The 16,210-nt window shown below is 39.0% G+C and overlaps 1 protein-coding gene across 1 annotated transcript in view; it reads left to right on the top strand.

Annotated features, from left to right (window-relative positions):
- The window catches only part of KCNU1 (potassium calcium-activated channel subfamily U member 1), a 169,655-nt gene that overhangs the window by 131,211 nt on the left and 22,234 nt on the right, over positions 1-16,210 (top strand). The window contains 3 exon segments of the mRNA XM_032413221.1: positions 1,132-1,271; positions 4,484-4,708; positions 6,100-6,264. Coding sequence (XP_032269112.1) covers positions 1,132-1,271; positions 4,484-4,708; positions 6,100-6,264 — 530 coding nt within the window.

Below are 16,210 nucleotides of genomic sequence, written 5' to 3'. Positions count from 1 at the left end.
GGTAGAGACTGAAATGGTCACTAAGTATTTCAGTCACTTCCCATGTTCCTCAACCCCCATAAAGTTAGCAAGAGGCATGTGACTAGTTCTGGTCAATGACATGTGATCAAAAATGTGTGTCACTTTGGGCCATGGCAGTTAAAAGCCCAGGCTTGTTTCTCCAGTCCCTTTCTCTTCCCTTGCCTTAATGACTAAGGAGGATGCATTTTCTAGGTGTGTGACTCTAAGATGGTACAGCCTCTGTACCACTCTGAGTGGCTGTGTGGAGCACAGACAACTGTTCACCTGAGGAATATATGTAGTGTGAGTGAGAACCTGTGTTATGTTCAGCCCCTGGAATTTTGAGGTTGTTTCTACAGATTAAGCCTTGATTCTCCTGATTCAAATAGGCCCAGACTCTAAACTTTCTGTGCTTCTAGAAGGGTTTGCTCTCTTCTTTATTGAGCAAATATGCATTCCTTCAGATACAATGGGATTTTTTCCAAAGATTATCTAACCCTTTGGGTGGTTGAATATATTACATGACTAGCATTGTGCCCAACTGCAGTGTGGGGTGATCACATGGAGGGCTTTGCCAAGACTTAAACCAAGATTAGAGCAGAGTTTAGTTAAATTCAGGCCAGTGATGGAAGCTGTAAAGAATACAAAACACATATAATAAGGAAGGATGTTTCAACAGGAACTCATACAAAATGATATGGAAAGGAGAGGGGAGGAAAACAGGCCAAGGAGAGAGATACCATTCATGACTCAATCTCACAGCCTTTTAAATTCTATCTTCAGGTGCCCAAAACACCTCCCATGATTTCTCCCAAACAATAGTAGCCTCACCACAGTAGCAAAATCAAGAGCAAAAATAACTGCCTTCAAGGCACATATAATGTAAGGTAAAAGGAGAGCTTGATATATCTGCTAAATGCACACACATGCATGTGCACACGTGTGCATGCACGCACGCACACACACAAAGTGCTTAGTATGTTTTCAGCTGGATATGCTCAGCTCTTGGTGTCCTTCAGACATGAATCTTTATTCCAGAGTCTCACAGACCCAAGGTTATTCTCTTTGTGTTATTCTGTGCTTTGGGCTCAAGGTTCTGTTGAGTTTGACATCTTAGCTTTGTCACACCAGTGTCGCAAATGTTCTCAGCTAACTCTCCATTCTCCCTACTTAGGACTTTTCTGTATGAAACAGTACAAGATTCTGACCAGCTTGATAGCAGCGGTATGTTTCACTGGTGCAGAGCAATCCCTTTGGACAGTGTGATTCTGGTAGGTGATCTTGCACCAAATTTCAAATAAGATAAACCTACACCTAGGGTAAATAACGTCCTCACACTAGTTATAAGCACCTGCCATTTCTCTTTGTAAACTGTGAATTTCAAAGGAAAAACACATTCATCACCAGCCTGAATGGTATGCAGGGTAACAGATATGGCATTTGACCAAGACCATGTAGGTAATATGCTGGGATTTGAAACAATTAGATCAGATTGTTCAAGTCCTTCTTCCCCCCCACCTTTCACAGTTTAGCTGAGTCAGTTATTTAGAATAATGTTCTCCTGACACATTGCTGTTTTGCTAGTAAATCTAATTAATTTAAATGCACCAGGGAAACTATTTACAAAACTCTAAAGCCTTTCCTTTTTTTAAAGAAATACTTTCCTAATTATTGGTTTAAAGTTTGGATTTTCTATAGTGGTTTCTCTTAGAGCTGGCTGTACTTATACCTAACGCATTAGTCAAGAATGTATCTCCTAGATGCATAACATGGGTGAATCCTAATAGATATTGGAATCCTGTCTCTGTCTCTGTTCTCTCAAGGAAAATAACTAACTCAATTTACTGAAATGCCAGCAACTAAGATGTAAAAAGTCTATATCCTAATCCAGGCTCTGACACCTGCTTTCCAGGTCCACATCTATTCTCATTTTCCAGAGTTAGCAACGCAAGCATGATCTCAGTGGTTTACTTTGCAAGCAGTAGTTGGTAAATATAATCAAAGTGATTGTTGTATGAACGCTATATAATTTTTTCAACTATGACTAATTGATAATTATATCTTTTTCTTGCTTTCCCAAAGTAGTTCAGTTCACTTTTTTTTCCTGTTACACACACACACACACACACACACACACACACACACACAATCCTTGTGGCTTGGTACCAATGTCCTGACAGAATATGTTCCAATTTTTGTAAAAGCATGATCAATCATTTGATCAGAAGCATAAAATTGTCAGAACTGTCATATCAACTAGAAAACTATTAGGGTTGCTGCTGAAATTCACCACTTTAGCAATTATGTCTTCTTCTAAACTAAGCAAAATAAACTCCATTGAGCAGGAAGCTAAACATGTTTTCAGTGGGAGGGAAATCGTTAGAAAGGTTGAGAAGTTGGTTGCAGATGGAGGCATCCAAGAGACAAAGAAATAGAAATAGCAGATGTTTTATTATACCATATTTCTTAAGCACACAGACAGGTTGCTATGACAGATATCTCCTTTATGATACTTGATATGGAATATAGTTCAGAACACCAACTGAGTCTTTTGATAAGTTTAGAAGGGCTTCTAGTTTAAGAAATTCTAAAGGCTTTGAAACGTGTGACCATAGAGGAGAAATGTCCATATTGCAGAATTCAGGGAGGCTTTGAATTTGGTTTCATTTGCAGAAGGGTCAAGTGGAAGTGGTCGATTTAAGTTACTTTGAACAAATAGTGCATCCTCCCCTTCCTCCAAAAGTCACCATCTTTCTCAATTGGGAGACAGTTTTGTGCCACAGTTTCTTGGAGAAATTGCCTCTCTGGCTGTGCCCATTAATGCACTCTGCCATGTATCTTGTTTCTAATTGTTTAGTTCTACTCAGAAGAGCAATCATTGGACTTCAGGCATGTTACATTAAATACCATTAGAGGCTTCATTATTCAAGTTAAAACTAATCGGATTAGCTAGAGACAATTATTTAATAGATTTGGTTAAGATTCACATCACTCTCCAGGAAGGCTCTCCAGACAAGTAGCTTTATTTCCCCTCACAGGGCAATTCCCTTTGAAAAGAGAGTATTTTCTAGTATATGCTAATTTGACAAACTAATTGTGGAGATGTCAGATGTTACTTATTTATCTTGTTAGGTTTTATCACCCCCTGTTTCACAGAAGCTTGTCATTTAACCCAGCTAAATATGGGCATAGGGCAGGATGATATATCCATTTGAAGTATTCTGAGTCTTCATGTGCTGAGGAATATAGACCACACTCATGTATGAAGTGCTTCTATATGCATTTAACCTGTTCTCTACCAGCTTCCAAGAGTCCTCCTCTGAAACTCTAGGAATTCAAAAGATTCAGAGTTGATTAACAGGTATTGAACAAGAGCTAATGAGTTGAGCACTGTACTTCCAATATATTATTTCATTTCCACAACAGAGTTAGCTTTTATTTTTTAAACCATTCAAACTTAAAGAAATTGAGTGTCAGAGGGTAAACTAGCTTGTTCACAGTCATACAACAGAATACAGAATCAAGTCTTCCTCCAGATCCAGTGCTCTTTCTAGCCCATTCTAGAGCCACGAGAGAAGACACTGACTCATTCCCTGAAAGAAATCAAAGGCTTGAAATGAATTTCCTACAGGAATATCATGTCTCTCTTTTTTTAAAGTTACATTTATCACTCTTAAAAGTCTCTGTGAATGTGGGGAAAAGCTCATTTAAATATTTTTCATGTATATGATTATTTGGAGGTACTACTTGGAGATACAGAGAAAATGTTAACAATCAGTGATGCTGATGGTAGTATGTGACATGTTCAAATGTTTGGGTTCAAATGGAATTTTTGTGACCTTTTCATTTCTTTTCTGCACTTTGCATAATGAATTTCCTCAACTCTGGAAAGCATCTGTTGAGTGAGTTTGGTATATTAGGTTGAACCATATGAAGTTACCAATACTCAACCATTTTTGACCCATAAAAAGGCAATTTCGTATGTTCCAAACTAATAGGTATTTTCATATGTATGAAAATCCACCAAAAATTGCAACATGTACAACTTTATGCGATTTTCAGGACTCACTAGAAGACATACATTTAGCAATGGAATTTGTAATGTTTTAGTTTTTCATTGAATCTTACTATAGTGCATATAAGGCCAAAACCACGTAATGAAAATAAAAGATGTGCTCCCCGTTTGGTTCTATGGTTTCACACCTTGAGGAATGACACTAATCTGAGTTTTAATTGATGCACTCCATGCTAATAAAAGACTTTAAAAAGTGGAATAAGAAGGAACTCCACAAAAAGATAAAAAGTATAATTGCCTCATGGTAGGTAAATTCCATTTTATGAGCAATTTGCAGAATTTCATTATCCTTATGAAAGTCCTCCTATGGATGTACCTGGAAGAGTTGGGATGAGGGGACAGAGCCCTCTTTGAGAGGCTCTCAGCTTGTTTCTAAAACTGACCAGACTCTGGCATGCTTATGCTTAGAAACGAATGGACAAGTCAAAACATGAGTTTCGGAACCATGTAGTAGCATGTGTCTTTGGAGATGCTACCTCAACATTGATGGGGCTTCGGAATTTTGTAATGCCCTTGAGAGCTAGCAGCTATACACGGCCGGAGCTGAAAGACATTGTGTTCATTGGGTCTCTGGATTACCTGAAGAGAGAATGGCTATTTCTCCGGAATTTTCCCCGGATATACATTCTACCTGTAAGTGTCACATTAGAGATAGTGAATATTTATAATGATGGCAACACTAATGGTACTAGCATTAATAAATAATAAAACAGTAGCTTGTAGTTGTATAGTGCTTACAGGTATTAAAAACTATTCTAAGCATTTTACATATATTAACTCATTTAACCCTCAAAATAATCCTATGGGGTAGATTTTAAAGGTGTTGGACTTTGGGCATGGAGAGAGTAGGTAACCTGTCCAAGTTTACACAGCAGGTAAGTAGCAGAACAAAGATTTAAATCTAGACATTGTGGCTCCAGAGTTTATGCCCAGGAGCCACTACATTTTATGTTTTATGTTTATAATCATATTTTATGGTCTTTATATAAATAAGAGTTTCTCTACATTTCTGAATCTGATTCTAACTTAATGTCCACAGCTAAACTGATACTAGCTAGCCTTTGTGCTCTTTCTCATCTTTTCTGAAGACGCATCTTTTATGGAATACATAATGCCACATAGTCCTTGATAGATGTATGAGAAAGAGGAATTAGGTTTACATTTCTGAGGAATGGATCCATTATGCATATGTGGCATTGTAGTTGTAATTGTATTTGCTCTGAACATTTATACACCAGTATGCTATTGTATGCCACTATTTCCCTGGATTAAAAAAAAAAAAGTATGTGCAGTGTGAAATGCACCCAAACCATGTAATTTTTTCATGAAATAATGCTAACAATATATAATATTGTTCAAATTTCAAAAATGGTTCTCTCAAGGAACAAATTTCATTTGCTTCTTTAAAAAGCCACCATAAAGTTCTCTGCACTGTACCCTTACTTTAGGCCACAGAAAGGAAAAAAGGAAAAGGACCAGAAATCTCTAGATCCAGCTAGTGTTAGGAATTACTGGTATTCATATCTAAGCTACCTGAAGACAGAACCAGATCTATCCCTATTTCTCCACCAAATTGGGAAAGAAGCAACCACCACTATGCTAGTTAATCCAGAGGGTACAGAAAAGGTCAGCTGCAAGCAAAATTGTGGGGATGCAAAATTTGCCTTTAGATCCATTACTTCCCCTTTCTCTGAATGTTTCTTGTTACCCCTACTGTTATCCCTACTTTACTTCTCCCACTTGAATCATCTGAATGGATGCAGGCTCCTCCCTCTTTACCCTCCTTTGGCTCATCCTGACTTGCTCTCAGGTAGGGTCTGTGAAATTCAGTCTCACTAAGATATTAATGATCAATGAGGCTAAATGTGTTCAGATATCAGGTAACTAAGTCTTAAAACCAATTCAGTGAAGGCTGGAGAGGCTTTGGCTCAAAAATTGCATCCCACAAGAGGCATCACCATGAGCCATTATATAAAATCCCTCCATCTGAGAAGTCCCTCCTCTACTGGGTTTTCTCTCATTAGGGATCGGCACTCTTTCCTGAAGACCTCCATGCAGCCAACATAGAGGAATGTTCCATGTGTGCTGTCTTATCCTCCTCATCCAAGGCATCAAGCAACCCAGCTCTGGTAGACACAGAGACCATCATGGCCACCCTCAACATTGGATCACTGAGGATTAGCTGCTCTGCCCAGACACCTGAAGAATCACGTAAGAACAACTCCCTGATAGGAGGAGGTTAGAGAGAATGGAATAAGGAAAGAGAATTAACTCATCTCTGAAGTACTTTGATCATGGGGAGGAGGAGAGGTTGGATCAGTTATTGTCGAAGACCTCTTCCAACTCTGAGAATTCTGTAATAGAAGTAGCAGAGAGTTAAGTCCTTGGTAATCCTAAATCAAATGAAAAACTCTTTCCATCTCCTAAACGGAATGCATGTAACAGTTTTCCCACTGAATTTTAAGTGCTGTTTTTGTTATTAATTAAATATTAGATAAGATAGAAATTGGCATATTATTATAATTAATAATATTTAGTAGTAGTAGTATCAATTCTCATTATATCTTAGAGATGCTCCACTACTATTCCTAGTTTAATGTTTGAGAGAATGAAGTATAATTCTCTCTTACTCTTTTTTTTAATTTTATGTTATTATGTTATGTTAATCACCATACATTACATCATTAGTTTTTGATGTAGTGTTCCATGATTCATTGTTTGCATATAACACCCAGTGCTCCATTCAATACGTGCCCTCTTTAATACCCATCACCAGACTAATACATTCCCCCACCCCCCGCCTCTAGGACCCTCAGTTTGTTTCTCAGAGTCCATAGTCCTCATGGTTCGTCTCCCCCTCTGACTTCCCCTCCTTCATTTTACCCTTCCTACTATCTTCTCTCTCTCTCTTTTTTTTTAACATATAATGTATTATTTGTTTCAGAGGTACAGGTGATTAATCAGTCTTACACAATTCACAGTGCTAACCATAGTATACCCTCCCCAATGTCTATCACCCAGCCACCCCATCCCTCCTACCCCCCCCACCACTCCAGCAACCCTCAGTTTGTTTCCTGAGATTAAGAATTCCTCATATCAGTGACATCATATGATACATGTCTTTCTCTGATTGACGTATTTCGCTCATTATACACTCTAGTTCAATCCACGTCATTGCAAATGGCAAGATTTTGTTTTTTTCTGATGGCTGCATAATATTCCATTGTATATATATGCCACATCTTCTTTATCCATTCATCTGTTGATGGACATCTTGGCTCTTTCCATAGTTTGGCTATTGTGGACATTGCTGCTATAAACATTGGGGTGCACGTACCCCTTCGGATCACTACATTTGTATCTTTGGGGTAAATACCCAGTAGAGCGATTACTGGGTCATAGGGTAGCTCTATTTTGAGGAACCTGCATACTGTTTTCCAGAGTGGCTACACCAGCTTACATTCCCACCAACAGTGTAGGAGGGTTCCCCTTTCTCCGCATCCCCACCAACATCTGTCGTTTCCTGACGTGTTAATTTTAGCCATTCTGACTGGTGTGAGGTGGTATCTCATTGAGGTTTTGATTTGGATTTCCCTGATGCTGAGAGATGTTGAGCACTTTTTCATGTGTCTGTTGGCCATTTGGATGTCTTCTTTGGAAAAATATCTGTTCATGTCTTCTGCCCATTTCATGATTGGATCATTTGTTCTTTGGGTGTTGAGTGGAGAAGTTCTTCATAGATTTTGGATACTAGCCCTTTATCTGATATGTCATTTGCAAATATCTTCTCCCAGTCTGTCAGTTGTCTTTTGGTTTTGTTGACTGTTTCCTTTGCTGTGCAAAAGTTTTTTATCTTGATGAAGTCCCGATAGTTCATTTTTGCCCTTGTTTCCCTTGCCTTTGGCTATGTTTCCAGGAAGAAGTTGCTGCGACGGAGGTTGAAGAGGTTGCTGCCTGTGTTCTCCTCTAGGATTTTGATGGACTCCTGTCTCACATTAGGTCTTTCATCCATTTTGAGTTTATTTTTGTGTGTGGTGTAAGGAAATGGTCCAGTTTCATCCTTCTGCATGTGGCTGTCCAATTTTCCCAACACCATATGTTGAAGAGATTGTCTTTTTTCCATTGGACATTCTTTCCTGCTTTGTCAAAGATTAGTTGACCATAGAGTTGAGGGTTCATTTCTGGACTCTATTCTGTTCCATTGTTCTATGTGTCTGTTTTTGTGCCAGTACCATACTGTCTTGATGATTACAGCTTTGTAATAGGGCTTGAAGTCAGGAATTGTGATGCCAGCAGCTTTGCTTTTCTTTTTCAACATTCTTCTGGCTATTTGGGGTCTTTTCTGGTTCCATACAAATTTTAGGATTATTTGTTCCATTTCATTGAAAAAACCTGAGGGTATTTTGATAGGGATTGCAATAAATGTGTAGATTGCTCTAGGTAGCATTGACATCTTCACAATATTTGTTCTTCCAATCCATGATCATGGAATGTTTTTCCATTTCTTTGTGTCTTCCTCAATTTCTTTCATGAGTATTTTATAGTTTTCTGAGTACAGATTCTTTGCCTCTTTGATTAGATTTATTCCTAGGTATCTTATGGGTTTGCGTGCAGATGTAAATGGGATTGACTCCTTAATTTCTCTTTCTTCTGTCTTATTGTTGGTGTATAGGAATGCCACTGATTTCTGTGCATTGATTTTCTATCCTGCCACTTGACTGAATTCCTGTATGAGTTCTAGCAGTTTTGGGGTGGAGTCTTTTGGTTTTCCACATAAAGTATCATATCATCTGCAAAGAGTGAGAGTTGGACTTCTTCTTTGCTGATTTGGATGCCTTTTATTTCTTTTTGTTGTCTGATTGCCGTGGCTAGGACTTCTAGTACTATGTTGAATAGCAGTGGTGATAGTGGACATCCCTGCCGCATTCCTGACCTTAGGGGGAAAGCTTTCAGTTTTTCCCCATTGAGAATGATATTCTCTGTGGGTTTTCATAGATGGCTTTTATGATCTTGAGGTATGTACCCTCTATCCCTATACTCTGAAGAGTTTTGATCAAGAAAGGATGCTGTACTTTGTCAAATGCTTTTTCTACATCTATTGAGAGGATCATATGGTTCTTGTTCTTTCTTTTATTAATGTATTGTATCACATTGATTGATTTGTGGATGTTGAACCAACCTTGCAGGCCAGGGATAAATCCCACTTGGTCGTGGTGAATAATCCTTTTAATGTACTGTTGGATCCTATTGGCTAGTACTTTGGTGAGAATTTTTGCATCCATGTTCATCAGGGATATTGGTCTGTAATTCTCCTTTTTGATGGGGTCTTTGTCTGATTTGGGGATCAAGTTAATGCTGGCCTCATAAAATGTGTTTGGAAGTTTTCCTTCCATTTCTATTTTTTGGAACAGTTTCAGAAGAATAGGTATTAATTCTTCTTTAAATGTTTGGTAGAATTCCCCTGGGAAGCCGGCTGGCCCTGTGCTTTTGTTTGTTGGGAGATTTTTGATTACTGTTTCAATTTCCTTAGTAGTTATAGGTCTGTTGAGGTTTTCTATTTCTTCCTGGTTCAGTTTTGGTAGTTGGTACATCTCTAGGAATACATCCATTTCTTCTAGATTATCTAATTTGCTGGCATATAGTTGCTCATAATATGTTCTTATAATTGTTTGCATTTCTTTGGTGTTGGTCGTGATCTCTCCTCTTTCATTCATGATTTTATTTATTTGTGTCATTTCTCTTTTTTTGATAAGTCTGGCCAGGAGTTTATCAATCTTATTCTTTCAAAGAACCAGCTCCTAGTTTTGTTGATCTGTTCTACTGTTCTTTTGGTTTCTATTTCATTGATTTCTGCTCTGATCTTTATTATTTCTTGTCTCCTGCTGGGTTAGGCTTTATTTGCTGTTCTTTCTCCACCTCCTTTAGGTGTAGGGTTAGGTTGTGTATTTGAGACCTTTCTTGTTTCTTAAGAAAGGCTTGTATTGCTAAATACTTTCCTCTTAGGACTGCCTTTGCTGCATCCCAGAGATTTTGCACACTTGTGTTTTCATTTTCATTGGTTTCCATGAATTTTTTAAATTCTTCTTTAATTTCCTGGTTGACCCATTCATTCTTTAGTAGGATGCTCTTTAGCCTCCATGTATTTGAGTTCTTTCTGACTTTCCTCTTGTGATTGAGTTCTAGTTTCAAAGCATTGTGGTCTGAAAATATTCAGGGAATGATTCCAATCTTTTGGTACCGGTTGAGACCTGCTTTGTGACCTAGGATGTGATCTATTCTGGAGAATGTTCCATGGGCACTAGAGAAGAATGTGTATTCTGTTGCTTTGGGATGGAATGTTCTGAATATATCTGTGAAGTCCATTTGGTCCAGTGTGTCATTTAAAGTCTTTATTTCCTTGTTGATCTTTTGCTTAGATGATCTGTCCATTTCAGTGAGGGGGGTGTTAAAGTCCCCCTCTACTATTGTATGGTTGTCAATGTGTTTCTTTGCTTTTGTTATTAATTGCCTTATATAATTGGCTGCTCCCATGTTAGGGGCATAGATATTTACAATTGTTAGATCTCCTTGTTGGATAGACCCTTTAAGTACGATATAGTGTCCTTCCTCATGTCTTATTATAGTCTTTGGTTTAAAATCTAATTTGTCTGACATAAGGATTGCCACCCCAGCTTTCTTTTGATGTCCATTAGCATGGTAAATGGTTTTCCACCCCCTCACTTTCAATCTGTGGGTGTCTTTGTGTCTAAAATGAGTCTCTTGCAGACAGCATATCAATGGGTCTTGTTTTTTTATCCAATCTGATAGCCTGTGTCTTTTGATTGGGGCATTTAGCCCATTTACATTCAGGGTAACTATTGAAAGATATGAATTTAGTACCATTGTATTGCCGGTAAGGTTACTGTTACTGTATATTGTCTGTGTTCCTTTCTGGTGTATGTTACTTTTAGGCTCTCTCTTTACTTAGAGGACCCTTTTCAATATTTCTTGTAGGGCTGGTTTCGTGTATCCAAATTCCTTTAGTTTTTGTTTGTCCTGGAAGTTTTTTATTTGTCCTTCTATTTTCAGTGACAGCCCAGCTGGATATAGTATTCTTGGCTGCATATTTTTCTCATTTAGTGGTCTGAATATATCATGCCAGTCCTTTCTGGCCTGCCAGGTCTCTGTCGATAGGTCTATTGCCAATCTAATGTTTCTAACATTGTAGGTTACAGACCTCTTGTCCCGAGCTACTTTCAGGATTTTCTCTTTGTCTCTGAGACTCGGAAGTTTTACTATTAGATGTCAGGATGTTGACCTATTTTTATTGATTTTGGGGGAGGTTCTCTGTGCCTCCTGGATTTTGATGCCTGTTTCCTTCCCCAAATTAGGGAAGTTCTCTGCTATAATTTGCTCCAATATACCTTCTGCCCCCCTCTCTCTTTCTTCTTCTGGGATCCCAATTATTCTAATACTGTTTGTTCTTATGGTATCACTTATCTCTCGAATTCTGCCCTCGTGATCCAGTAGTTGTTTATCTCTCTTTTTCTCAGCTTCCTTTTTCTCCATCATTTGGTCTTCTATATCACTGATTTTCTCTTCTGCCTCATTTATCCTAGCAGTTAGAGCCTCCATTTTCAATTGCACCTCATTAATAGCCTTTTTGATTTTGACTTGGTTAGACTTTAGTTCTTTTATTTCTCCAGAAAGGGTTTCTCTATTATCGTCCACGCTTTTTTCAAGCCCAGCTAGTATCTTTATAATTGTCATTCTGAACTCTAGTTCTGACATCTTACTAATGTCCATATTGATTAGGTCCCTGGCAGTCGGTACTGCCTCTTGTTCTTTTTTCTGAGGTCAGTTTTTCCATTTTGTCATTTTGTCCAGAGGAGAACAGATGAATGAGAAAACAAAATGCTAACAGGGTAACAATGACCCCAGAAAAATATACACTAAACAAGTCAGAAGAGACCTGAAACCAGGGGAAAAGAAGGGGAAAGAAAGAAAAAAGAAAAAAAAAGAATATGATCAAACATGATCAGGCTGGTGAATAGATCAGTGCCACACACTAGATTTTGGGCATATTTTGGTCTGTTAGAGGAAACTGCCTCCCAAAATTTTAAAGAAAGAAAAACTTATATATGTACAAAAATAAGGGTAAATATGGTGAAGGGATGGAATATGATTGTAAAGATGAAAATTATAAAAGATTTTATAAAAGGAATTGATAAGAAGTTGGTTGAAAAAAGAAAGAAATTAAAATTAAAAAGGGAGAGAATGTGATCAGGCAGGAGACTAGAACAAAGCCATACACTAGAGATTTAGGGTATATTTTGGTCTGTTAGAAGAAACTGTATTTCAAAATTTTAAAGAGAGAACAACATATATATATATACCAAAAATAGGGTTAACTACTATGAAGGGATAGAATATGACTCTAAAAATGAAAAATAAAAAAGATTTTTAAAAAGGGGATTGATAAGATGTTGGTTGAAAAAGGGAAAAAGAAAAATTCAAAAAAAAATAGAAGAAGAAAAAAAAGAAAATTAAAAAAATTAATTTTGAGGGGCGCCTGGGTGGCTCAGTCGTTAAGCGTCTGCCTTCGGCTCAGGTCCTGATCCCAGAGTCCTGGGATCGAGCCCCGCATCGGGCTCCCTGCTCAGCGGGAAGCCTGTTTCTCCCTCTCCCACTCCCCCTGCTTGTGTTCCCTCTCTCGCCGTGTCTCTCTCTGTCAAATAAATAAATAAAATCTTTAAAATAAAAAAAAAAAAAAAATTAATTTTGAGAGACTAAAGAATCAGCGGAAAAAAAGCCATGAATTCTATGTGCTGTATTCCCCTAGTGCTGGAGTTCTGCCATTCTCATTGATCTGTAAACTTGGTCTTGGTTGGCTGTTCTTGCGGATCTTCTGGGGGAGGGGCCTGTTGACCAAGTGTTTCTATCTCTGGCACATGACCCTGTTTGGAGTCTCCAAACCCAGCAGATTCCTGCGGTGCACTCCAGCACCGATTCTCCTGGGGAGAAGGGGAGTCTCCCCGGATCTGCCACTTGTTGGGTCCCTGCTGGAAGAGCAGTGGCCCGACTGTGCCACGGATCACGGTTTATGGCAACCCCGAGCTGAGAGCCCACTCCTTGGCTCTGTCTCTGCAGCCAGCTTCACTGTTCCAATACCTGGGAGCTCTGCCGCACTCAGGCATGCCTGGTCTTTCTGTGACCCTGAGGGTCCTGAGACCACACTGTCCCTGCGAGGGTTCCACCCCCACTTAGCCACTGAAGCGACATCCCTCAGCAGAGCAGACTTCTAAAAGTTCTGATTTTGTGCTCCGCTGCTCTATCACCTGCCGGTAGCGGCCGACAGAGGCTCCCTCCCACCGCGGTCTATCTTCCCGAATATCGCCTCGGATTCACTTCTCCGCATGTCCTACCTTCCAGAAAATGTCGCTTTTCTGTTCAGAGAGTTGCTGCTATTCTTTTCTTTGATCTCCTGTTGAGTTCGTAGGTGTTCTGAATGGTTTGATCCCTATCTAGCTGAATTCCTGGGACCAGACGAAATTTAGGTCTCCTACTCCTCTGCCATCTTGCTCCTCCCCTCTTTTACTCTTTCAAGATTCTTTCAATTTATGAACTTTAGAAGACTATCGCTAAGGTCTCTTCTGACTTCCATAGACTAAAAATGTCATATTGTAGCTTCAGATTGGAAAGAGATGGTAAGAAGCAGGATCTATTCAGGATAGGGATCAAGTTTTTTCCTCCTTTGTATTCCTCTTAGTGCCTAGTACAATTATGGTCACTTAGGTGCTTACCACCTACCTAATGAATTGAAGCAAATGAGCCAGTAAGCTGGACTCTTGAGGAGTTCCCATACATTTCACTGTACCCAACTGTTTGAGGTAAATTCCCACTAAAAATTGTGGTTCCCCTTCTCCCCCCCAAATAGGAAAAGGCTTATCTATTAATCTATTTCTGAAATTGACTACTAGACATTCAACCTAATATGAAAGTAACTATTAGTGAAGAATTTTCTGTATCTAAAACAGATTTTCAAGTCAAAAATAAAAGTAAATCATTGTTGGGGTCCCCTCCATCCAGCCATTTCCCTTGGGGATGTTGATACTCAGGATCAGGAACTCAGTCCTCTAGCTGTGCAGCTGCTGAGCACAGCTGTTCCACTGTGCATGGAACTTGGAGTGGTCAGACATCACAGAAATTGCGAGGCTTTCATGATTATGGTTGTGGATAAAAATGTTCATGAATCAAATTAGGAAACCAAAAGAGCTCTCTCTGACTCCCAGGTCACTGTTGCTAGGTGGGAAAATAGAAGGTTCTTGGACCAAAGGAGTAAGTGAGTAATCTAGCCTAATCTTTGGTAAGTGAACTGAGCCAGCTACTTGAGACACCCTTCCTAAGCAACAAAAGCCCAGTCGGCACCCAGAGCTTCAGGGTGTTTTGCGAAGCAGACTAATAACAAAGCACTTTATGAATAGCAGAGTGCCATGAAAATCCAGTCTAAGGAGGTATGAGCCATATCACTACTAAACAAATCTAAAAATGCTGTTGTGTTCTGCACATAAATCCTTAGCTTAGCAATTAGGCTCACTCAGATTTACACAAGATATGTGTGTGGTATATGTGTGAGTAGGTGTGTATGTGAGTACACCATGCTTACAACTTTCTATGATTGGACAGAGAAGAAGTATTCACTTTAAAGGCAATATCATCAATATGCAAATGAAAATGCCCGCATAACATAGCCTGGGATAAACTGACATCGGCCATCTAGTTAATCATCTGGGTGACTTGTCCTTCCTATGACTAGTTTTACTTAAGTCTCACATCTTACATAGGCTAGAAAGAGAGAAACCTGTGAATTTAATTCTGGTTTCTTTTATATCTAGTAATTTTCATCCTTTAACTTATTTATTAATTCAACAAAACAATGTTGTTCTTGTATGATGTGCCATGTACTCTGTTACAGGTTAAAAGGTTGCCCTCAAAGGAGAAAGATGAATTGGTAAAAGGAGGTAAAGGTGAGGGGGAAAAAGATTTGGAAAGGAGGCAGAAAAAATGAAGGAATATCAAAGTATTTCAATCATTATGAAGAATGAGTAGGTGCTATCCCCAAAGATAAAAGCAAAAGTTTAGAGAAAAATGTATTGTGTAGTCCTTGCACCATTTCTTTTATGGATGTCATCATACCCATTTGTGTAACCAGGAAATGCAGATCCAGTCAGGCTCTACTGTGCCACCCAACAAAGGTCATGGAGTCTGCTTGTCTGGCACCATAGCATCAGTAAAAGTCACATTATGAACTTGTGAAAAGCAAAGGATCATTACTCAGAAATTTCATTAATGACTCTGGCATTATAGGAATCTGCCTGGAGTTTATATACAGAAATTCCCAATCCTCAGAGAAGCCTGTTTTGTTCTCTTAACCATTCTTCCCATTTCATATTAATACTACTCTTGTACCATCCTTAAGAGGTGGAAATGGGAGTACATGCCTCTAAGAATTGACAGTATAAAGGATTGTGAAATTCTTCTAGGAGGCAGAGAACACCTTGCATGCTGAGTACCAACATAAGACTAGCCAATGGGCAGTTCACTTTCCCTTCCTCTAGGATAATGGTTATCAATCAGGAACAGTTTTGCCCCCAGAGGTCATCTGACAATGTCTGGAGACAGTTTTGGTTGTCACAACTTGAGGGGATACTATTGGCAGCTAGTGAGTAGAGGTCAGAGATATTGGTAAACATCCTACAATGCACAGGACAGCCCCACATAGTTTCAAACAAACAAACTTTTGGGCCCCAAATGTTAATCATATCAAGATCAGAAACCTTGCCCTTGCATATCTGGTGAGACATTTGTGGGATCAGTGGGCTTTCCCACATCTTCAGTCATGACAAACTTATATATGAAGGCCATCTTGGACCACCAAAGCTATTCCATACGGTGATTCACCGAGGGATGTTGGGGGTTGGGGACAGCAGAGTGAGGACTCTCTGAAAGATCTGTAAGAATGCCAGCCCTCCTGGACATTTCCATGGGAAACTTTAGGTTTTCCAGTGACACTCTAATTGCTGCCCTGTCACATCACAAGGAGAACAGGTTGGCAAACCTAGGTACTGAACTAAATAATCTGTGGCATAATCTAAA

Source organism: Phoca vitulina, unplaced genomic scaffold (genome assembly GCF_004348235.1).
Source record: "Phoca vitulina isolate PV1807 unplaced genomic scaffold, GSC_HSeal_1.0 scaffold15, whole genome shotgun sequence".
NCBI lineage: Eukaryota > Metazoa > Chordata > Mammalia > Carnivora > Phocidae > Phoca > Phoca vitulina.
The sequence above is the reverse complement of the archived record's forward strand: the minus strand, read 5'-3'. Positions and strand labels throughout refer to the sequence as shown.